This window comes from Bombus vosnesenskii, unplaced genomic scaffold (genome assembly GCF_011952255.1).
Source record: "Bombus vosnesenskii isolate JDL3184/JDL3185 unplaced genomic scaffold, Bvos_JDL3184-5_v1.1 scf7180000013267, whole genome shotgun sequence".
NCBI lineage: Eukaryota > Metazoa > Arthropoda > Insecta > Hymenoptera > Apidae > Bombus > Bombus vosnesenskii.
In genome coordinates, this window is record NW_022882927.1 from 831,185 (window position 1) to 856,385 (window position 25,201).

General features: G+C 42.1%; 1 protein-coding gene across 20 annotated transcripts in view; it reads left to right on the top strand.

Moving 5' to 3' along the window:
* Positions 1–25,201, top strand: part of LOC117230806 (CUGBP Elav-like family member 4) — a 535,916-nt gene that overhangs the window by 439,081 nt on the left and 71,634 nt on the right. For 10 of the 20 annotated variants that reach the window (XM_033488610.1, XM_033488613.1, XM_033488616.1 and 7 more), the window contains exon 1: positions 24,503–24,655. The exons of 7 other annotated variants lie outside the window; for them this stretch is intronic. In XM_033488610.1, the coding sequence (XP_033344501.1) occupies positions 24,518–24,655 (138 nt within the window). In that variant the 5' untranslated portion in view covers positions 24,503–24,517. Of the gene's footprint in view, positions 1–22,473; positions 22,982–24,502; positions 24,656–25,201 lie in introns of those variants that run through there. 3 more of the 20 variants (XM_033488619.1, XM_033488631.1, XM_033488628.1) reach the window with 2 other exon arrangements.

The following is a 25,201-nucleotide window of genomic DNA, read 5'->3' on the forward strand; positions in this document are numbered from 1 at the left end:
ACCCACGCGAATGCAAGTGAGCAACGCCGTGGATACCGGCCCAGCGGCTATCCTCTCCAACTGTTGGAACTGTTGTAAGAGAGAAGTATTATTATCCGGGGAAATCTGCCGGCGCGCGTCCCCTCGAGATGCCAGATCGGTCACGTTCGGATGGAGCTGCCCATGGAAGCGCAGAGAAACTTTCTCCGCCCCGTGACTTCTGTTCGAGTTCTACGGATGCGCTCCCACGCGTCTCAAGAAAAGCAAACTTCGTAGCCAACCTTATATAAATCGCAGGAAAAGAAGGTGGTTTCCTCGCGTCGGAAATCGGTATTCCTCCGGTGAACAAAACTCGGGCAAAGTGAACGACCGGAGTGGAATATCTTTCCGTTTCCAGCGGAACTTTGTATTATAGCCGGACGACCAATGGACAAGAACGCGTGACAACGTTTTCGCCGAATCTGCGAACGTTCTCTCCGGGGGAAGCGGCAGAGTATCGAAAGTTTCCAACGAATCAAATCGCGATAAAACCTCCCCTATCGAAAATAATAAGATGCGAGCTTTTGATCAGGGAATTTTTTTGATTCCGCATCGCTGATCGTTTCTTTACAGTGGTTAATCCGTGTCTTCGAAAGAATAATATGTAATCATTTATTAACACATTGGCTGCCATTCGAAATAAGTTGCTTGTCGAATCTTGAACACGACGTTCCGTTGTAATGGGGCATAAATCAGTGGTCGTACGAAACTAAACATGTTCTTCGTTAATACGGATCGCGTACATGCGAGGTAGGAATGTCATAAAGGAAAATACATTCCGTATATCATGCGCTGTCACAGTAATGAAGAAAATCCATACTCCAGACCCACGGCTTTGTTTCTTAATCCGAAGATAACACGGGGATACGGCTGCGTGCACGAGTGAAATGGAGCGCGTATCAAGATAAAGTGGCTCGTATTTCCTTAGAGTAAAAAGGATCGAGCGTGCTATAAAATCCGGCCAGAATTCAAAGTACAAAAATAGAATACTCGTCTTTCTTCGAGAAATATGCATCGAGTGATTCGATACTTGACTGTGCTAGGAAATTTGTACGTATCGAATGATTGAAAATGTCGCGATAAATCGTATATTCGTATACTGATTAAATTAATAACAGAATAAAACGAATGTAATAAAAGAAAATATATGATAAATGGATTTTCATCAACCCTGTACATTAGTGTACACCCCAAAAATGCCATTCGAGTATTTGTATACATTACTTGTATAGCGATAGCAATTGCAGTTGTTTGTAGAACAATTGAAATGCGATTGTTTACGTTCAGCATCCAAGTTAACAGTCAGACAACGTTCGAACGAAACCTACAGAATAATCGTCGGTATACCAAGCGAGTACAATCAACAAGCTTTATCATGTCGCATTTGAGAATGACTGATTAAATTATATGCAGCGACGCGTGCACCAACACGAAACTCAGGTACGTGACTTATAATAATTAGTACAAACAATCGTCGTTATTGCGAAACATCATGGCGCGGTGCGGCGCGGCGTGTCCTTTTAGGGAGAACTGACGCGGTCGCGCGACTGCGCGGCTGCTATCGGCTACCAATCGGGAATCCTATTTGTTTCGAAGTGAGCACGCATGCAACGCCTAATAAAGTTCAGATTTCATGTCAGCTGTATGAATTCTAAACTAGTTTTGTCCTGCTGCGACAGCTTCGAACGTGCCGTAGATAGGAATGAAGAATCAAAACAAGAAACAGTGGGAAAAATAGGGATGGAATACGAGTGGCGAAAAAACTGAAAAAACAAATTTTATTATCGAATAAGCAACGTTGCCCCTGCTTTCCCGTTTTCATTTTTTATGGGTACTCGTGAAATTTATTGGTTTCCCGGGAAAGAATCGAGAGAAGCGGAATAGAGGCGCTCTTATGCTCTCATGTAAATAGATGAATTTGATTATTCCGGAATATATTATAGAAAGACACAATCTATAGGTATGGAATAATCGGATTGCTCTTTATCAACAGAAAGAGGTTATTTTTAGCGATGAAATAAAAAAGATAAGCTGTTTTACCATCGAGCTTTTAAGCAGTGGGTTCGGAAACTATGGATTCAGTAAGAAAATCAGTATCAGCGTATACGAAAGGAGGAATGTTCGTGTTTTCACCAATAACAGACTATAAGTAGTAGATTTGTTATAATTTAAAAAGATATTTTTATATCGCCGATGAAACGACGGATAAAACGAAAAAGAAAAAAAAGAGTAACGAAAACGTTTCGGTAGGTCTAACCACCGAGTTCGACCTGTATATTTTATTCATTAAGGGTGAAGTCTTTATGATAAACGTTCGTATAGATCAAGAGATAGAAGAAATGCAAATGAGAAACGATAAAAGCTTATTCTCGCGCGTTTGTCAGCTACGTGTTTGCGGTCGATGAGGGAAGGTCTCACATAGGGAAGCAACGGTATTTCTAGATCCAGAAGGGGATGTCGACGAAGTGTGGTCAGCAGTCACGTTCGTCCTTAATATTACACCCTTAAATCCACGAGCCGCACGCTCGCAATTAAGACGAGCTCACGTACTGGGCTTTAGGAGAAAACACAAACTCGTGGAGCTGAGAAATATCGAATCCTGTCCATAACGTGATCTTGTGATTCATATAACGCCGAAACGATATATCCTCTAGTTGACGTAAGAGAAAATGCAAGACGCTCTATGGTAAATATTTCGGAAAGCACACAGGCCAGAAAAATATGCTTCTGACGGTTATCAATTGATCGTCGAATAGGTGCATTAGATGGAACGTATTTTGATTAAAAATATTTGGAAAAGTCGATATTTCAACCTAAAAATTCTAACCCGAGGATCAACGCGAACGTCGTTCAAACATTTTATTAAGCGAGTTATCACGAAGTTCATTTCGGTGCTTAATTAATACGAAGCATTCATAGGCAAATATAAGGGCGCGTGCGTAAGCGTCGGTACACATAACGTAAAGTCCTGGGAAGCGGAGAGGGTAGAGCGGATACAACGTTTACTAATAAAATCGGAATTTATGATCGTGCATCACGCACCGTGTTATCTAGTTTTCCAAACCACTACGGTACAAAATGATGTGTCCCTGGCATTGTGTTCGCATTAAGCGTAACGAGAAAGCGCGATAATTGTTTCCAAATGACAACAGCGGCTACACCCAAATGACGGTTTTGAATATCGATGGGCACTGTCACCGCTACCCAAGTATATAAACATTCGCACCTGCTTGCGCGAGATAGCCACTGCGCAAATACATGACTTTCCATGTTTATTAAATTCCATGTTTACTAGAGGATTAATCGTTGTTTGAATATTTCATATAATATCTTGTATCTCCACGTTCGCGCTAATTATATTTAATCGGCTCGATGAAATTTCTGATTCGATTTAATAAAATTATGTTAATGCAAGAAGACGTTTTCGAGTATCGGTGTAATTGCTTCGATATCGTACGTCGTCGTCGACTCTTTAGCCAGGAATTGCATTACTAAAATTTCATTTCAATCACATTCTTTGATCGAATTAAACAATTTAAGCAGACGTCTGTGTTAAAGTGACGTAAAATTGGGCGATACGAGTGTCACAAGCAAAAGGGTACATCTTTCCGGGATCTCGAGGCAAGCCCTTGTTCCTCCTCGAGAAGATAACTCGAGGCAGAGAAAGAGAGAGGGACACGGTAATCCTTGGCAGAGTTATCATAACTAACGGCTTCATCTACATAATTATCCGTGGAAAGTGCGTTACTTAATCGTCTAGGGCAGGCCGTGCCGATGGCATAGGTTCCAGGATTCTGTGGAACCAGTCCGAACTCGGGACAGGCCTGTCTCCATGGGAATGAAACCAATTACTCGGTGACCCCTCCAGGCCTGTATATTTCTACGAGCAACAGGAACAGACGGATAGAGCGAGCACGGACGATAAAGAGACAAAGAGAAAGAGCAACTACGCGAAATAGCGGGAGGAAATGAGCGAACGAACAGAGAGAACGACGAAAAAGACGAAACACGGAGAAGAGTGGGAAAAAACGCGAGTACGTTTTACGAGAAAATAGACTGAGATCGGAGAAAATGCAGAGAATTGTAGAGACTTGTATAGGGAAAAGCCGCGGCACGTCTTGTTCGAACGACCTCGACTCGTAGTCGCGAACTGTGCGTTACTTAATTACGACGACGTTTACCGATAATTACCGATTGCGCCAGTTTCCCCAGAGCGACGAGGTGATCGGAAACGCGAACGCGCAGCCGATTGTCAATCGAGGAATTCGATAGATCGCACTATGTCCAGAGCAACGCAAATACGCTGAATTAATAATTAGATCGAATGGTTTGTAAATTTGACGAAGATTAAGTCACCACGACTGAGCCAACGGTTAATATTACGCGTATATTTGTTTTTGCGATATGCCGACTTTGCCGATACGCGATTCCTTTTAATTATTTGCAAAGTGCGAGTAAAATAAGATAAGATGGAATACTTTGAACCGATATTGTTATTTCTAATTGGTAGAGCGTAACTGCCGTGTATTTTAAAATTCGACCAGAGTTCGCTGGAACTGATAACGATAAAGCGACGAAACTTAAATCTGAATAAAAATGAGACTTAAATCTAATGAGCCTAATGGGAAGGCAGAAAGTCGGCACATCTTCGATATCATAGAACGCAGGCGTTACAACTGAACGTAAAGAGAGGAAGAAAAGTGGAGACATTTGGGGTACTGAACCCCGATAATTGACCCTCTTCTCCTCTCTTCCGGGTCTTGCACGTTGATACAGTCAACCCACGCTCGAATGTTTCGGATCGATGTTATCCGGCAGTTCCGGGTGAAGGTTGGTAGAAGGTCGAGGTTCTCCCCCATGCGAATCGTGCTCGTTTCAATCCCTATTCGCGTGGCTCCATGTTCCTCGCCTCCGGGGGTAGAAATGGGAAACCCTCGAAATATCTGGGCGCGAGTATCTCCCCCGGGCGTGAACGAGAGAAAAGGAAAGACGGTGGTGAGAGAAGGAAGAAAAGCCACGGAGACTTTTCCCAAAAACAGTTTCACGGGAGGCGCGATTCCGAAAAACGACTGCTGCAGGGAAAAGGGGGCAGTTAAAGAGAGGGCGGGGAGAAATCGACCTGCCTACCGAGATTATTAGAGTCGTTATTTTTCTGGAAAACGTCCTTCCTTCCCAACTTCCACCCCTTGGCTTTCCCTCCCTCTTTCCTCGAGTAATAGCTGCTGCCTACGCTGTTCTCTCAGATGAAAGGAAAAGAAAAGACTTATGCAGCGCTACGTCCCTACTAAATTCTGTGACCCTTTTAACTCCCTCTTCGTTCGTTTTCGGCTTCTCGTTTCTGAATTTCCAGTTGATACGTTTCCACTCTTATTTTTCCACCACTTTTAAACAATAAATTATTCTTCATATATCACGTATAAACAACAACTTTCCTTTCCATCGAGTCTTTTACTTCGGGTCTTTCTGTCCTAGGAAAACGTACAGTACGAAGAAACAGCATAAAATACTCGTATTCGATCATTCGTGGATAATATTCTTTTTAACATCGATATATAGTTGATATTAATAAACGTCGAATTTGTCACTTTTATATTAGTAATTGATGTACCCTCACACCTACCGAGGATCGAAACAGTCAAAGTATTGTCACATCGTTGCGCGGATAAGACGAAAACGCGCGTAAAGACAGAAAGAGGAGAAACAGGCTAGAAAAGAATAATGCAGAAGAGAATGGATGACATCGAAGGCGTGAGAGCAGCCGCGACAAAAGGAGAAGGAGGGAAAGCGAGAAAAGAGCCGGAGGAAAAAGCGTGCCTGTTCGCAAGCGATAAGCCAACCCATAGAACTGTCTTCTCTACCTTCTGTCGTCCTCAACTGCCTTCGGCTTTTCCCGTATAGGTTGAAAACCTTCGGGATCACCTCTCTCTTCGAATACTTTACGACTCTCAATGTGGCAACTGCCTGCCCCAGATTCACCGGACCAATCCCAACCGATCCCACGGGACTTTAATATGAATTGCCTTCTGATAGCGATGTGTCCTCCTGGGACGATACGTCGATACTTTGGATTATCTGTCTGCCGCTTTAGCGACACCTGTATGACGTTGTGGTGTCGTCTGCAGGAACATTGAAACTCGCAGTACCTTTCAAGATTAGATCGCTAAAAGCATCTCCGGCGCAATAGCTTTTCGATGAAAGTACATCTTGTTCGTTTCTTGAAAGACCCTACTATTTATTCGGTCCACCTCGTCGAGTAATAATATAGATAGTGCTTCTATCGTTCGTGCTGGCAACTCGATATTAACGAAAAGCTTGATTGTTATTCTTACATAACATATTTCTATAAGTCTGTAAGGGCAAACAAAAGTGCATTGAATCGTGCGTGAGCAAATTATTTTGATCGAAGTTACGATGTTTCGAACAAACCGTGACGATTAAAGTTTCATTTCAGCCAATGAAATTTCACGAGCGCTAATCGAATTCTTACATCTACATATATTCGAATCATACACATAAAACTAAAGATGTATTAAACGTTCCCACTCGCCGAGTAATTGATGGAAACATTTTGATCCGCATAACGTACGCCGAATTCCATATTGTTCGCAAATTGAATTTTACGTCCATTTTCGTAATTCATCACGGTGTCCGCGTATTTACATTTATGCATTTCCATCGAGCACGGTTCGATGTTACGAAATAATAACTTTCACGATGACTTTCTAAGTTGTACACCGGTATTCCATTTCGTAAGCTATTCAAGAGCTAGGCGCAAAAGGAAGATGCACGTTCTCCCAGCGGACTTTACTCGTAAAGAGAATTGCCGTCGCTGACTCGGTCGGATTAGAAATGGTAACTAAGCTGTTAAATTGCTAAACAAACGAGAACGGAGAAACGGTTGGTGTCGGATCGAAGTTACGATGCTCCCTGAAAACTTATCGTTTCGGGTCGATCGCGTGATGTGCCATTGCCCTGTATATCGATTTCCCGACATTTCGAAACATTTCGTCAAAATTTCTTGTGTACGATTATAAAATTTCCGTGAAATTCGACAACGAGTCAATCAAGCCAAGACTGTATTTCGGAGATTCCTTTGATTCCCTGAATTTACGACTGTGCCGTTCCATCGTATAGCATTATACAGCCTATACTTTTCGGTATAGCCTCTTATTGCAATATCCCTTAAGCACCATCGATACTTATAGAACTATCTACATATTGCCAAACATATTGAGTTCTAGCAAATGGCCGCAGGCACGCGCGAAACTCCTGAATATTCAAAGAGGTAATGAAGGAAAGTTCGTTTATGTTAGCTAGAGGCGCCGATATGCCTTCGGGTCATCGAGTATTGCCTTATTACCTGATTGAAAATTAAGTAACCGCAGAACTATAATTACTTATTTTCATGGGAGGGCAGCGGAGTCTCTGAGATAGTTCAACGCAATAAACAAACAAATTACAAAGAATAGCCTAATAAAAAATTATTGTCGTTGAGAGTTCTAACCTGTATTTCGTAGGAAAATAACCGTAACAAATTTCATTTCTAATGTTGGCTGAAACGCGCGTATTTAATATCGCGTAACAAAGGCGCCGCACGACATACTTTGCAAAAGGAAACTTTACGTTGTCGCTCTCCTTTCTCCGTTCGTACGTAGCGCGTAATTGTCGCCGAGTGGCGACAAGTAGAAAGTGCACACAAGGGTGTAATTTGAAATTACGGTTAATGCGTACATGAAGGTCGTAATGTACACTTAACACAGTGCTGAAAAAACAGAGACGACAGGGAAGACACGGTTGATAAGGGCGTAAAAAAAGAAAACGAAGGAGGCGGTATAATGAGAGAAAAGAAGCAAGAAAGAGCACGAAAGAGCCCGCTTTGAGGGTTTCACTGTTTGATGTGACCCGACGGCGGATGCAAGGACGAATGTTCCACTGTCTCAAAAAATTCACAGGCCTCTTACGCGTCTAATGGTCGAATACGCGCGACTCTTTTCTCACATAAGCAGATACCCACGCTTTGATACGACGAACCGAATAACGAAAAGATGTGTCACAAGAAAAGCGTAATGCAATTGAATAAGAGTAAACTTTCCAAAATGATACTTTGACGCAATCGTTGTAAGTAAATTATCTTGTCGATACTCGATTACATGGCAAATAGAAAGTATCGAGATGAAAGCCTGAAAATTTTACGCGATGGTTAAATATCGAAGTTGAATAAGTTAATTGGAAATTGCGCGTAAATGTAAAAAATCTAAAACGATAACGCAAGGATGATCGGGGCATTTTTCTAGCAACTTCGAAGTTTGAATCACTTCCACCGTGGAAGGAGAATTGCGCTACGTCACCATAACAAAAATGAGATAACCGAAAGTTTCGATAGAACGTAAGCCGTATTACCTGGCATTCTCGGCCCTACGACCACGAAGAAGACGTTCGTCGAAGTTTCGAAAAAGTCGCGAATTCTAGGACGCGAGAAATATTGCCAGGCATCCATCTTGGACCCTCATCAAGAGAAGTCTCGGAGGGTCTCTTTCAGTCGTTACGGGCTGTCACGTTGGGTCACTCAAGGGTCAACGACACCCGAAGGAGCTCTCGCAGCTCGTCGGTCATCTACCGACGAGTTATGGGGCTGGCTGCTAGCCGTTGTTTTCGCAATTCACCTTTAATACGTCTCTGGACGCTGCCATTATCTTCCGTCACCGCGTGCAAATTGTACTTGCCGGCTACCATACCGTATAAACGTCCCGGGAAACCTGCCTCTCCTGATACCGGGACAAACCTAGCCACGACTACAAATTACGAGCCACATATTCGCATTTAGCTGTTCATTAGGAAGACAAATGGCTGGCGATAATTTGAATAAGCTACGCATACGATTCTTAAGGTGTTCTACGTTTTAAACGTTTCTTTTCATCGTAGAAGTGAAATAATTACGGATTCGAATTTGTTTCGTTCGAATGACCATGACGTATTTCTCTTTCGTTGAAAACGTAAAAATGTAAAAGCAAGTTTACCGGGAAGAGTAAATTTTAATATCAGTTAGCGAAATAAATAAAATGCGAGAAGTAAAAAGTCTCGAGTTTGTAATTGTTTCCGAGCGTTTCTTCTTCGTGTGCAATTACGCGTGAGCAAAGCACCGTTTAGAAATTCCATTCGATCGAAGTTATGTATATACGTCCGCGGAAATGGCAGAATGCGATGGCGCCGAAGTCCGCGTCGACTTGGATCGCTTTTACTTATCCTCTGCACTCTCGAACATCGAAATCTCCCGGTCCGATATTACGCTTTGACTCCACTTCTAAATCGAGTTCGTTCAAAAGCCTCTCTCTTTGACAGAAAGTTTAACCGTTCGCCGACCTCGCCAGTATACCGTTAACGTCTCGGTCAAGCTTTTTCGAAGAACTTTGTAGAACGCGGTCGACGAACGATGTAAGTACAACTCGAAGGCAGCTCGTCCTGTGGTCGAGCTTTCTATTTGAACACGATCCCTACGCGATTCCGATTCCCTAGTCAATGTGTTTTTCAGTTGGTCATCGGTCGTCCAAAGCGGACGAATCGATATATCACAGCACGCAGTTCGCTGACTGCGTCGCGGGAAAGTGGATTTCGATAACCTAGGGACGCTCTATTGCATTTTTATTTAGTTTCACGGGCATTAAGGGCCAACCTGATTACCGCGCGCGACGCGCTGGATGGAACGGCAAAGTAACTAGGGAGAGGGTCGAAAAAAAAAAAGGACACGATCGAGGGTAGGGTTGTGACGCGGCTATGAAAACAGAACACGAGGGAACAGAATTAAGTGTCTCAGCTCTAGAGTATCGAACGGCAATTAGATTTACCAGCCTCGCCCCACCCTTTTACTTTCGCTTCGTCTGCTGAACATAGCTTACTTCTATAATTAGCAGTCAGACCGGATGAATACGATAAATAATCCAGTATATTAATCAGTATCGTAATTGATGCCTGTTAGAGCTAGCCATGGTTGTGGCTGAATAAAATTTATGGCCACGGTCGTTTATCTTCAACCTGTGTATACGATTAATGCATCGGTCGGAGTAATAGTTGACATTTAAACGAGCAGATGCTTCGTTAAGTACGAACGCGGAAATCTGCTGCTCGTAGGTATTGTAACGTCGCGATAATACCTGCATAGTTTCCAACAGAGTGCGCAGTTTCAAAAGTTTCTAGTGCCAAGTACCAATAAAAGCATTCAGGAGGTTTGTTAAGCATTTATAAAGTAGAGAATTAAAGAGATTTTAGATTAAATTTACTAACAAAGGATTCAAGTAAATGTACGTGCCTACGAATATCGTAGAACAAATGCAAAAGATATCAAATGAAAACACACGGCGTTTGAAATAACGAACACTTCTTTACTGAATGATAAATCGGACTGAAAATGTTATATACCACAGGTTATTCTCGAAACAACAACGCAACATTAATATTAATATCAATATTAATTGTCGTAAACAGCAGATTCTCTGCGTGTAAACTCATAAAGAAGAATTACTTTCGACGACGATTCTAATCTGGTATCTATCCCTCGATTGATACAGCTTTCGTACAAAATTCGATTGGAAATTACGTTATCCCGAAGGAATAGGTGATATTTAAGCAACCGAAACTAATGCCACGTAGAAAGGGATATATTCTTTGGAATTTCCATGAATCTACTATACCCACGATCATTATCGTCTCTCTATAACGGATCGTAACGATCAATGATAGCTATCGTAGAGTAAAGAAAAGATGCGCAGACTGCTGTTAGATGCCGATACGAGGTCGTAGATCGTGGAAGCGATGGCGACGACAATGCAACAGATACAAGTATAGAACAGATACAAGTAGAAAAAGGTGCGGCTGAAGAAGGCTCGCAAGAGCATGAGAGGTTGCACGTAGTAGGAAGATACGTTGCCAAGAGTGGGAGAGAGGGTAAATATTACATAAGATAATGCTTCTCCTTTTTCTTTTTGGCTGCAGACCCCGTGGATGTGTCCCTCTAGTCGATATCAGCTGCCCTCGATATCTACAACCCTCGCTTCTTCCTTTACCTCCGACGCTCTACGTGTTTCCCTATATTCTCTTCTCCACAGGCCTATTCCCGGGCCCATTATCCCACTGTGCCTCTCTCAGCTACGTACGAAGTAGGTGAGTGTAAGATTTTCCATTTAGTCTGTGAAATGATGTCGTCACCATAGCAACGGAGGCTCAAATTCGAGTGGTTGATAAAATGCAAACGGGCAAGTGCCTTTTCGTGAAAGTGAAACGATCGTGCGTTCGAGAAAACCATTAAGATATAAAATATTGAATTTCGGTAAGTTTTTATTACAAACTCACTGGTTTCGATTCGTATTAAAACGCGTAATACATAAACTTACGCGTTAAGCTCTATCGTTTCGTTAATGCGTAATGTATTAACTAATGCATTTAACGCAGATACATATATGTATTCGGTGCTTTCTACGTATTTCATTTTTTAAAAAGGCAAAAACATTTCACTAAAATATTCATTTTAATTCTGGTTAAAGAACTATTATTCTGCAGGGAGAGAGAGAGAGAGAGAGAGTTTCATCAAATATGATTCCAAGCACAAGAAGAAATCATACTTAATTAAACGAATCCGAGTTCATACAAGAGTTTCTGAAAACTTTTTTCTTATACAACGTATAAGGTGAACGAACAAGTACCACTGAAAAAATGTATCTTTTATATGTGAAACCTAGTGGGAAAAAAACTTTCATGTCCATGTTTACCATGGGAAGACTTTGATTACATTTTTGCAGTGATGTCTTCATGATGTCGCAACATTCGAAAATAGGAGGTTAAATGAGATATAAAGTAAAAACGTATTAAGAATCATCGAATGAGTCTGCTAGAAAAGCGTTTGTTCGATATCTATCGAATTTTATGATAGACGAAGAACAAACCTTGACAACTAAAGCCCAAGAACGCTTTATGTTCTCCACAAATAGATACAGTTTCGATCCATCGTAATAAAGTAGAACCTAGACAGTTACAACCTCTATAACCTGCAAACAAAATACGGTTTGTAAAAATAACCATGGCGATTCCCCAGAAAACATATTGCTACCATTGGGAATTGCGACACACAGGTTGGGAATTTGGATTCTGCTGCAGTATACTGTAATGCCTATCAATAGAAATCTATTACTTTATGCATTACAGTGTATTACGAAATCTTTTTTAATCTTTTCTGTATCTTAATCTTTAGTCTTTTCTGTATCATTGTAAAATATTTTCGATAATCCACGTTACGTGAAAACTTGTGCGAGTATGCTGCATACACGTGAATACGCATTGCTTTTCTTACATTACTCTTTCTGTCAAGAATATATCTATCATAATCCTAATATAGTAGTATTACCTAACCCATATGCACCTTTGTTCTTTCTTCCTTTTTCCGTGCAACGGTTCCTTCATACTCCAATAGCTTTCAAGCGGGAATACGAGGAATATAGTATTATGCCTGCATCGGTGAGCAGAGGTTTTGCATTTTCCAACCTAATGGATCTTACAATTCGGTTAAACACTCGACTGATCCTTTTCGAACGATCTGCGATAGGCGCGTTTAACCAACATTGTGTTGACGTGTGCAGGAACGAACGATTTACAGAATTCTGATTCTTTAATAAGATTAAAAACTTTCCAACTTGTAATACGTGAATAGAAGGGGAAAGAAAACACGTTCTGGGAAGTTAAATGGTAACTTCACGGTCTGATATAAACTTCAAGAATATCTTGATTTTCCTTTACCAAAAACATTTTATTGTGTGATATTTAAAATTGAACAAAGCGAATACAAGGATCGTAAAAACACCTTAACCGATCAGATAAACGATGTTGGGAAAAAGTTACGCGAACGATAATCACGATATCATTGATGAAATAATTATTTACCGATAGCGATGTAAGTGTACAAGGTGAACTATAGTCACACAATGATAGTGCGATATTATTATTTGTACAATAACCTGCCGTTCCCTTGTTCGTTCACCCCATCCACCAAGCGTATAAAAAAGACAAAGGCCTTCATAGCACCTGACCTCGCCGCCATTTTTGTCTTCCTCCCACCTGGTAGCCTGGACTAGAGTCCACCGTAATCACGAGAGAAAGCTAGCAGGGGAGAACGCTCGTAGACAAGGGGGATACACGACGCTTTCTTTTTTCTTTTTTCTTTTTTTTTTTTTTTTGTGTATCAACCCACGAATACACGTAGCTCACAGGACGTAGAAGCGGCCTCGTGCATAATGTATGAGTGACGCGAAAGCCCGTCATTTCAAGCCGCACGGCCGCTTTCCTTTTGTGACATCGATCTGGTGGCGTCTCAATAATTCAGCGCGGGAACAGCGCAAGGCGCACAAGCACCATCGCCATTGCCGCGGCCACCGGTATCGGTGTACCATCACCTGCATCGCCATCGGCTACACGAACACCCTCTTCGATGTTCCTTCGTTTCCGTTATCCTTTCGATACGCTGCTTGCTGACCAGCTCGTTCCCAAGTCGAGAACCACCTCGGCAACTGCTCGCCATTCTTCCACCCTTCTGTCCGCAACCCGAGTGTTCGTCACGAGCACCGATAAGATCTCATCCGAGTTGCGCAATCGGACTTGTCAAACCACCCCTATTGCAGCCTCCAATGTTCAAGCCACCCAGCAGCAACCCCCTTTTCCCGTTTCTATCCCTTCCACTTCTGCGACCCTAGTGCCACGCGACCTCGACAATACCACCCTTGCGTCCGGCTGTCACTGACAACTGATCACCTCTCTCTCTCTCTCTCTCTCTCGGTCGGTCGCTCGCTCTCTCTCTCTCTCTCTCTCTCTCTCTCTCCCGGTTAACGAGAAATTAACACTAGACTGGTGCAAGCTGCATGCACGCGGCGCCGGGGCTTTGATGTCAATGCACGGTTTTCAAGAAGCGCGAGTTTTTCGAGATGTAAAAAAATCGATCAATGTCCACCACGATTTTTACGGTTGAATATAAAGAGTTCTCTCGTTTTATTTCTATTCTCTCATTTTCCTTTTTTATGTTTTTCAACCAGGCGTGCTACGATCCTTAATCAAATAAAGACGTCAACTTCGAAATCGCTTTGAATGTACCCAAGATAAAATAGAAAATAGTGAATGTGTGAATATACGGTTTACATAACGTGTTATGTATATATAATGTCAGGTCAACTTGATAGCCTACGTTGTAAGAAGGGAAGTTAATAAATTATAATTATCTTGTTTACATGGTCGAGTGAAAACTAATCGTGAGCTGTGAGCAATGCAAGTTAACGGACTGCAAAATAGGATGCAGTTATTAAAGGAGAGGAGGCAGAAATTTGAAAATTATCGATTCTTTGTTCAATTTATTCGAGTGTATGCCACGTAATAAAGCTTACACGTGAGTACGCATCATTAGCAGGGGAAACAACGTGGCGCATTTTTTATATGCGGATGTCCGCGATCGATTGGCCTCGTTTGTCGGTTTATCGGAAAGAGTATAAAAATTTAATTACAACGACAATGATGTAACGTTAACGTTGACCAAACTTCGACGCTCGCAATTTTCACCAAGCTGACGGAATCGCTAAGTAAAACGAAATTAACGCCGAACCGAAACCTTTGGCTTCCTGTTCTTTCCCATTATCAATTATTAAAAATTGTTCGCGATAACACAGAACAAACAACGATACGTCTGTGATACGTTTCTTTGATGACCAACTGTGAATCACTTCACTCTGCTACAACACTGCTCTATTTTAAATTTTGGCTCGCAATCTTATCTTTGCAAATCGTTTCAACGAAAAATAATCAGGATCTGTATTCGTTTAGAAAAAAGATTGAACGGTCGTGATGAAATACTTGCGTGATCTGTGTTAATTAGATTAGCGTATACTCGAAATTAGAGTCGGTATCAGTATCGTTTAATACGAAGCCATATGTTTTCTCGTATTACGTCCCTGGTGCTTAATAGAGCCGAATTCGCCTTAGATTCTAATCGATATATTTAAAAGCCGCAGACTAACACTCTGATTATAACATATATGGTATATATAGTATATATAGTATAATCAATATATATACTATATATAGTATAATCAGAGTATAGTATAGGATAGCTAATAGCGTTTAACGTCGATAAATTGATCGATATTAGAGATTGTACTTTACGAAACGTGTAGATAATAGATTGAATACAATCTGCGTATTCTAGTTTCACTGACAACATGCGAAAGTATTTACACACTTACGAAAAATATTGTATAAATTTTTTGGTATTTCATCGACACTGTAACAAGACACGACTAATTGTAAACGTTGAAAAATACTTTGGTGATTCATTGTACACTTACAAAAGATATCGTATTACGCTTTATTAACCATTGTCGTGTGGAAACGAAGGAAGAATATTCGTCTTTCGTTAAAGCACTTTCCGCAGGAAGAAAGAAAAAGAAGTTGGAACTACGATTTTTAAGCTCTCCTTGCCATCTGCAAGAACTTGGAAATGCTAAGGTACTTTAACGTACTTTGTACAAGAAGCCGATTACATAGCTTGTTAAGTCTCATCTAAGAAGTAACACGCTCATTTTAGTTGACAATACGGCGAGAACGTCGACAATAGGAACGACGATCGGAATTATCGAAATGCAGAATCTACCGATAGCCCAAAACCTCTCGAACAGAACGTTATTTTCCTTTAGCCCTCCTTCTAATCTTCCAAACATGCCTAGTGCTATATTTTAAAGCGTGTAATATTGTGTTTCAAAATAATATCAGAACGAAAAGATCGTAAAACGCCATGACGACACAGAGAGATCGAAGTAGGGTAGAAAGTGGGAGCGGAACGAAATGATTCTTTGTTCTCCCCTCATGGTGACGCAGTTACGTAATTCCATTATTTATAGCCAATACTCGCTAGTATCTGGGGGATGAAACGAAAGGAACGAGACCACAGCTTAGCCTAATTAATTTAGGAAGTCTGACTATTCTTCCGAGGAGAATAGAATTTCCAGAAACCCTTGCTCTGCTCGCATCGTAGTAGTTTCACTATAAGTTTCAATAGAAGAGGTACAATCGCGTAATATAGAAAATAATTTTGCTCTGATCTCTCTGTGATTCGATTCGATGTGTATAATTTTATGCGGATAATACAATTACGTATAAAATATCTTGTTTCTAAATTGTCTTATGAAAATGTTTATTTTAAAATATGAATAGGGCTACACCTTAATACGATTTTGTTGTATACAATACGAGTTTGTATCGTACAAAGATCGTACTATTCTGTAACAAAAGTTTTCGCTCGTTATAGGCAGATATTTTTAAGAATAATTATTCAAATAATATTATTAATTGGAAATACGTGAGCGTAAAATTTATACCACCTCATACAGACTGCCAAACTTTTAACACACCTGGATCGAGGTTTCCATAGATCTCCCCTTCTCTTTTTCCCTAAAGCCCACCCTTGAAGCATGTGGCGTCTGTTAATTTTTTTCTCCCCTTTGAAACGTTCTCTACCTTTCTACCCTGGTGCGCTTTTTCGACGTTCAATCGGTCGGTCACCGGCTGAAGCTCAATCGTAATCGATGCTTTCCACTTCTGCCTTCTGGCTTTTGAGATAAAACGCAGCATTCTCGATGCTCGAGCTTGGTCTTTCAACAGGTTAATGTATTCGTTCAGAATAAATGGCTAATCAGCCGCTTTCTCTCTGAACAGAAATAGAATATTCGAGATCCGTTCTCGCCCGTTTATTTTCATTGAAACTCGAGATTATGAGATGCGTATTAGAACGAAACAAAGGGAGATCCATGTATACCGATGTTGCATTATTTACGGAAGAAGAAAATATGAAACGGCCGTAGGCCGTTGTAGGTATTTGCTTTTCTGAAACGTCGCCAAGTTCGACGAAAAGTAACACGAATGGCATAAGTTAATGAACACTGTATCCCGAGAAACGTTGAAAAAAATAAGCATTCGCGATTTGTCGATACGAAAGGAGATGATAAAGTGCTCGTTAAAAAACGGCAACTAAAGGAATAATGAGCAAGGAGAGAGATTCGAACGAAGAGTGTGATAAAGCGAAGAAGACGGGAATCGGGAAAAGCGGGGTAGCACGAAGGACATCGAAGAGTCATAGACCGAAGGAATGGTAGAACGAGTACCCTGGAACGAGTTACGGAGGGTCGCTAATCGCGGACTCGGGTACCGGGAAACGCGGTAAAAGGATCTCTCGTGAGTTAGCGACGAGGGTTGCCTCGAGTCCACGCGCACATTCACCATAGCCCGTGGCTTCTTTACAAGCGTACACGGTATATGAATAATATCTGCCTCGGATATACGTATCGTGATAATATCGTTCGTGATCAGATTTTACGGTATCCTCGGGAGACTGGTACTTCTGGTTATACGGAATCGATATCACCCTTGAGAACGTTAAAATCTACTTCCTTTGCATCGATATATCTGTATTAGCATTTACCACACTGTCGCGCCACATCGATACAGTTTGGCAGTTCGTACACGTATTCGAACGCGATTTTTCGAACGCCGGAACGATCTATCACGGAAAGTATCAATTTTCGGAAAGTATCAATTTTTCAGTTCCCCGGAGCTTTTGAAAAATTCAATAATTATCCTGGGAATCGCATCCTATACGGAACATAATTTTCAGCGCAATTTGACCACCAACCGAGGATTTATGGTAGACGTATATGTGTGACAAATGGGTGGAAAAAAAGTCATGATGTTGGTGCTATACTTTCAAACTCGACACCGCGATTCAAACTGCAATTTTTCTGAAATATTGCCTGCAAAAACGTAAAGCAACGCTATGCGCAAATATCTCTATCAGTTACAAGGCTATGATGGATCGTACGTGTCGAGAAGATATCTCAAACTATCCCTTTTCGAACCATGAACTAAAAGGAAAAAATGAAAAGAAATAAAACGGAAGAAAAAACGTAAACTCGCGCAAGTACTCGGTCCTCGTATCGAAAAGAATCTCAACGCTTGGGTTTTTAGGCTCCGGCCGAACAAATGGTTTAGACGCGAATACCAGTTATTAGGACGAATGCGTATGACATAGCCGAGTGGATCCCGATGAAGATTCGTGAGACGAAAAGGGTCTGGAAGGGTCAGATAGAGGGCTTAGTCGTTGCACCCGCAACTCGACAGGCGAGCCGTGCTTGATAGGGGATGAGTGGACGTCTCATAGTTAGTGGAGGATCATCCGTAATTTATGGGAGATCGATCGACTTCGCATTGAGCTGCCACCCAGTGACGTAATCGATCGTGTACGATTACGTCACAGGATTCTCTATCCAGTTAGTGCGAGCAAGTAAGTAGTAGTCGAGGCGTCGTGTATTTCGAACGTTTGTCCTCGCATGTCAGGAAAAAATATCACGAAACCTGTGTCTGCGTCGACATAAACGGATGTCTGTCAACAAGATCAGCTTTATCACGCGAAAAATATAAATATCTCTTGATTAATTAAGTTAATGTATATACCTTCCATTCTCTGTCCGCATATTCCTGGCTTATACGTATATCGATCGCTTGTCAAAACTGTTAAATATACATCTTCGAAACATCGTTAATACCCAAATAAAGAGATCGGTCAATATTTTGGGACGATGAAGAATTGATCACTCGTTGACAGTAATTTTCGTTCGCTTCGTTTTCCATTTTGTTCTCTATCGAATTAAGCGAATTAAACCAACGTTTTTAAAGAGACAAATTTATATTTCATTTAATCGGCGTTGTACGAGATCGTACGATAGCTATAACCAAGATTATTACATGGAGGAAAGGTGATGAAACATATTCTGTCATATTTCACGGTTGCAAATTGTCTGTCATCCCCCAAGGGGATTGATCGCTTAATCCATAACGCCCCAGATCTCTTACTTTCCATATCAACATTTAAGTTTCCAAGTCCTTTTTAGGTCTCATCTTCTCGAGATGAAGTTCCCCGAAGTCATCAAAAAGCAACGCGGCCTGGTTCGTTCAAGTTTTCCTTACCAACTTTCACTTTGGTCCCTTTCTCTGCCTATTCCCATCTTCTCTCCTATCGCTAAGTAAATATTTTGTCAACAGTTTCCAAAGATGTTGCGTCTCATTGATATTTCCGTTGATAAAGTCAATTTGCACTGTTACTGGGAAAGAAGTAATTTCCGAACGCAAAAATAATATTCCAGTTCTTTTGCATCGCGCGATTAAAGAACGAATAACGAATGGAAGGGTGAATAAATGAATACGATGAAGATTTCAGCTCGCGATAACGCGTTAATTATACCGAGGCGAACGCTCAAAATTGATACTAGGTACGTACACGTTTTTCCTCTATCGTTTACCAATTCTACGGATTGCCCTATTATAATTGATCGAAACATTCACTAAACGTAGGATTAAATCGGCGAGTTGTCAGCACGCGAAACAGAGAAGGATTTCGCGCTAAATTTTAGGGTTTACGATCCTGCGACAAACAGAAAATCACATTGGAAGTAGTTTCGTTGGCGCGATACGATTCGATGTATCACGTTGATAGACAGATCTTTCGCGCGATATACTTGAACGAGATCGTGCTTCGTTAAAGCCAGTTTCGTCTCTGTGGATCGTTCGTCGTGGCATAGGCCGCACGCTTCATCTACGGCCGAATTGGTGCAGAAGCGGCATAGCACGGCCGCTATCCAAATCCGCCATTATCGGAGCTCTTGCCGCCTCAGTAGGTATCTACTCGTGAAATCGTCGATGGCGGAAAAAAGACGAGGAAGAAGGGCAGAGAAACAGAAGAGAAGGAAGACTGGCTGCTGAGCAGCAGAGGACGAAGGAAAACGAAGAAGCTGTGGGAGAGAAAGACAGGCGTAGAACGTCCGTAACGTCGGAAGAGCCGGGAGCAATTTCCGGTGGCTTTTGTGCGCCCTTTAAAAACGCGAGCTACGGGAGATGCCAAGAGGGCGGAGAAAAAGGGTAGCGAGGAGAAGTCGGTAGAGAGTTTTGCGAATGTACGTACGAGTGGTCCTTCTGGACCAACAAATCCCGGGGCAAGAGGGGGGGCGGGAGTCGAGAGGTTAACTGCAGGTCCTTTCGCGTTCTTCCTCTCCATTCGCGTGCTTTATATTTCCCTTTTCCTTCGTTGCGTTCTGATCCGAGTTTATCTCCTTATACGGTTCCCAGTTCACGGGAAAACGTATCTCCCAGCGGAATCACACCGATAACGAGGGAAATTTCAATGACCTTCGGTAAAACGAATAACTTCGCTTCGAGATAACACGTCGCCTCATCGACCAATCTTTCTCATTCTTTCATTTCTTACAAGTGATAGCAGCGGAGGAGTATAAATTAGAAAACAACATGCGTTGATTTAACATAAATTTCTATATTCTATTTTAATGCTCATAGTGCTGCCGCAATACGATCAGCATCCTTACGAGTTTACCCGAAATCTATCTACTCAAGTTGCAGAAACCGTATAACGAATATCCATCAACTTGTTCACTAAATGAATATTTGATTCTATAGAATGGAAAAATTACGTCCAACGTTTCTTTCTGCGACGTTGCTTATCTGTTGATAGCTTAGTCTCTGATGTCATAATGCCATCGATACGATTTCTCTTTTGGGACCTATCGGCGAGAGAAAGAAATTATTTCCTCGATATTTTTTATTCCATTTGGAATACACGCATATTTATACGTGCATATTCTATTAAATGATGTAAAAGAAACATTGTTTTCAAGATAGATAAATCTCTTTAAAAACGTAATATCGCGTCATGACAGAAATATTTGTATCTAAATGTTTGAAATTTCCTATTCTTTCGTTAGATTACTTCTACATTTTTCGATGTTTTGCAAACAAAATCTCAATATTTCTAAAATTCTTGCGACCCAAGTTGAGTTACGTTGATAACACTTTGCCAGCAGAACAAACGAACGTAAAAACTGTACTTTGTTCGTTTGAAACTTTATTGACACCAACTCATTGATTCCAAAGCAATAATGCAGTAAGCAATTCTATTGCTTTCGAAGTATGTCAAAACCGTATTTTCGCGGTAAAGCAATCTATTGTAGAGATTCTGATTGTCATATCGCTTTCTGCGAGACGTTCTCGCTTTCAAAGAAAGTTAATAAATTACCAAAAAGATGGAGTATGGCTAACGTGATACGAACTATTGTACATCAGTTCACAAAGAAAACGAACATGTGATATAGTTCTAAGGATAGCAAAACCGATGAAACATTCCGACAGACCTAACAGATGAAGGATAACTGAAATCGAAATGGTTATTTTAATTGTTAAAGATGAAGAAAATAGTCGAAACAATGTCTTCGGCTAAGAAAGTTGTTCGCATCGGAGGCCGTCGTGATCCGTGCTAATAGATATCATTTCATCTCATCTCACGAAGAAGACCTAAGCCACGAGGAACGTTTTCCTATTACGGCTTCGGTCGGAGTCTCCCTTTGCGCGTACGACATACGTATATATATATATATATATATATATATATATATACACGTATACACGTGGTATATGTGTTTGTGTATAGAGACACACATACATAGCTGTATACCTCCTTTCCAGGGATAGAATCCCGACCCTTAGTACCTTCGAAAGCCTTCGCTTGCCTGGCCGTGTCCCGGTTTTCTTTCTTTTTCGGGGACACCAACATGGGGTCCTAGAAAGCGCCCGCGCGCTTCTTTGATTGGCCAAATACTATGGGGTTTCATCGATATAAGACGAGATAGACAGAGACGATCGAAAGAAGAAGGACGGTGGAATCGAAAGGCTCAGTTAGGAAGGAAGACAGAGGGTGAATTACAAGGACAGAAACAGTAGAAGCAGCAAAAGGGAAAAGAGGCGGGGGAGATTGGTGGCGAGGTGGTTGGACGAGCGGATAGCAAGGGATTTCCAGCAGAATAAGAGAGACAGACGGAAAACGAGAAGGAGGAAGAGACGGCAGGAGGTAGAAAAGAGAGAGAGAGAGAGGGAGCGAGAAGGGGAGAGAGAGAGGGAGAGAGAGGGAGAAGGACATATATCGGCTGCTACGAGGGTGCGTGAGCTTTCTCTCAGAGGGTGCGTAGAGTCAAAGAGGGGGACATCGGAAGGAGAAAGGGCCGACAGGGTCGCAGAGGGGCGATGGGCGAGAGGCTAGAAGGGAACAGGAGGGTGGGAGAGAAAAGGAAGAAGGGGGATAGCGGCCGGGAGGGTGGGTAGTGGGGGATGAAAGGGAGAAAACTAGAGGGTGCGTGTAGGCCTGGGGAATCAGTCGCGGACGAGCTGCGTTCGGGGTTTTATCTGTAGCGCTCTGTCCTTCCCGTCTCCTTCGCACTCTCGTCGCGCGTTCTGTCCCTCTTTTTCTATCCCGAAAGGACGCTTTACCACGTACGTACATAGACGCACACGTCTACGCACACGTCTACGCACACGTCTACGCACACACATATTCCCCGGACATTCGCGCGAAAAGCCCGCGCACTTTATTCGTATACGTGTTCGCGGAATATCGTGGCGAAAACGTGCACGAAAAAACAAGAAAAGAGAAAGAAGGTGGAAAACAGACGGAGACAGGCTGCCAACCCGGTTCTCCTTTCATGCAGTGGAAAATCGCGGGCAGAAACACGTGCAATATAAAACGACGCTTCGGAGATTCTCGGAGGCGCGCGGATGCGCGACGAATTAAATACGTTCGTGTCGTCCTGCGCCGTGATCGTTGCGTCGCATCGCATTGTACTCGCGTGTCGTCGCACACGACAGTGAACTACGCTTTTATTCGATAGATCTCGTTAATTTTGCGGTGATATCGCGGGGTTGAGGTGTACTTCATCTCGGGATATCGCCTAGTTTGTTTTCGTTCTTCTTTGCGACATTGTTTACGCGCGAGCCGAAACTGTTACCAATGGTTCATATAGTGGAAGTTGTATCGTCGCGTCGGAACGACTTACAAATGGTGAGTGAGAATCTTATTCGTGCAAATTAATGCAAATTATACCAATGTATCTGGGATTGAATTAATCAGGTCGATTATTTTCTACGAACGAACGAGTCCGTTGAGGTTCTTGAAGATTAAAGCGATCGCGCGTTAGCCCTTGGCGATAATTCGACGAAGGTGCACCGTGTTATCGAATGAAATCTGAAAATACTTGGAATATCGTGTTTTCCTAAACGCATCAAGAATCTAGTCACGAAATCGTTGGCACAACGTACCAAGCTAACGCAGAAAATGCGTAACACGGTTGTAAAAACGAGGTGCCGATTCCGGCTATATAGACGTTCCGATAGACGGGTACGAAAATACATGGATCTAGGCGAGTTTACGAGCGACCGCGAATTTTCATGCACCGGCCCTCTTTATATCGGTCGCTCGCTCGTTCGCTCACGCATCGAACTCGTAAAAGATTTTCGTGCGTCTGTTTACGCGCGGTTATTTCTGGCGGCATATGCGCAACCGTTACGTTATATGTACCCATATGTTGTACAGGCTGTACGCGGAACGTTTACAATAGTACCTCCTCGCCCCGCTTTTGCATACGTACTGAGCTCGAATGCACGTGTACACGTGTGCACGCATACGTGTCGAAGGGCATTAGGCGCGCGTACGTGTGAGCGCACGCGAAGAAACGCAGCTGCTCGATAGCGGGCGTGTCTACGTTCCGGTCTGCGCTTCAACGTGTTTCACGAATCCCGCGAGTCTTTATCAACCGGCAGATAACGGGGTTAAATCCAACTTCGATCGATCCTATACCTATTACGAAGGGATTTTCAACTCTTCCTTTTTTCGACTTTTATCAAGTGGAACGCGATAAAATGAATTGTTTCCTCCGTTAACTTGAAACTTCCGGCGCTCCTGCCGGATGTGCCAAACGATTTCTCGATGTTTTAATCAAGGTATTGGTCTCTCCGTGTAATTTCGTTCCCTTCGCGTTCTCGGCTGTTTCACACGGTAAAATGTACTTCCTACATTTTAACTATTGCATCGAGAGCAACGCGTGGTAGTACGCACACATAAACGAACGAATGTCGACGTTTGAAGCGGAACTTTTCTATAATTTACTAATCTGTGTTTCAACCATTTGGGAACCTATATCGAAAAAGATTCAACGTTTTAACTTGCAGAAACGAAGAAATTTCTATCTATCGCTGTGTTATCAATTTTGTATGAAAATATGGATTTTTTATAAACACTGTCATATTTCACCGAATATGAACACATCTCGATGAAATCTATGACGCAATTTCGAAATTCAATTACGGTCTATAAATAGAAAACACGATAAATAATCGTTGGGAAGATTTTGCATAGACTATCGATGTTGCGGAGCGCAGAGGAGGATATGCCGTTTTCACGTAATATGCGACCTAGTTGCCGAGCGAAATTTATTATCTCGGATAAACGATGTACCTTCGATCGGTGGCTTCGCGTCCATTTACCTGTCTTCCTGTCGATCGGAGCTTCCTTCGCGTTGACGTTGCCCATCCTATATGTATGGTGTGCGTTTGTGTATCGGAAACGTTGAACAGAACACATGACGGGTTCTCACGAGAAGGCGGATCGGTGTTGATGCAGAGACGTACATCAATTAATGCAGCAGCACACGTGAATGTGCCAGCGCATAACGCCGTGGTAATGTAGCTCGCCACATGGCTCCGCTGCTTTGCTTGGCTCATCAATCCTAAAACCAGACCACCCGTTCTCCAACTTACCCATCGTGCCGGGCTCGAATGCGACGTGTACCACGATATAGATCGATATTTATTAAATATTTCGGGAACCACGCGTCACAACGTTGATTCTTAACGCGATCAATTATTTCTAACGTGTATATTAGTTTCCTTCGAAAAAATTTTAGCGAAAAGTTTAACGCAACCACACGCTAAACCATCGATTCTATAATTTTCCTGTACAATCGTATACGTAAACGACACGCGTGTTATTTTGTTGTGCATTCTTTAAAGCTGCTAATCTACGTGACTTTATTCCACGAATCGATGAATCAGTTACGTTTCACCGCATAATTAGATGATATGGTAGCGCGAGGTCCGCAAATGTAAGCCGCGAACCGCATACATGAAAACGGGCCCATGTCAAAAGCAGCGTTAAACGTTTGTGAAAGTCGTGTCGGTGGTTTTCGACCGTCTGTCTGACAGAACACCGGCAACAATACCGCGA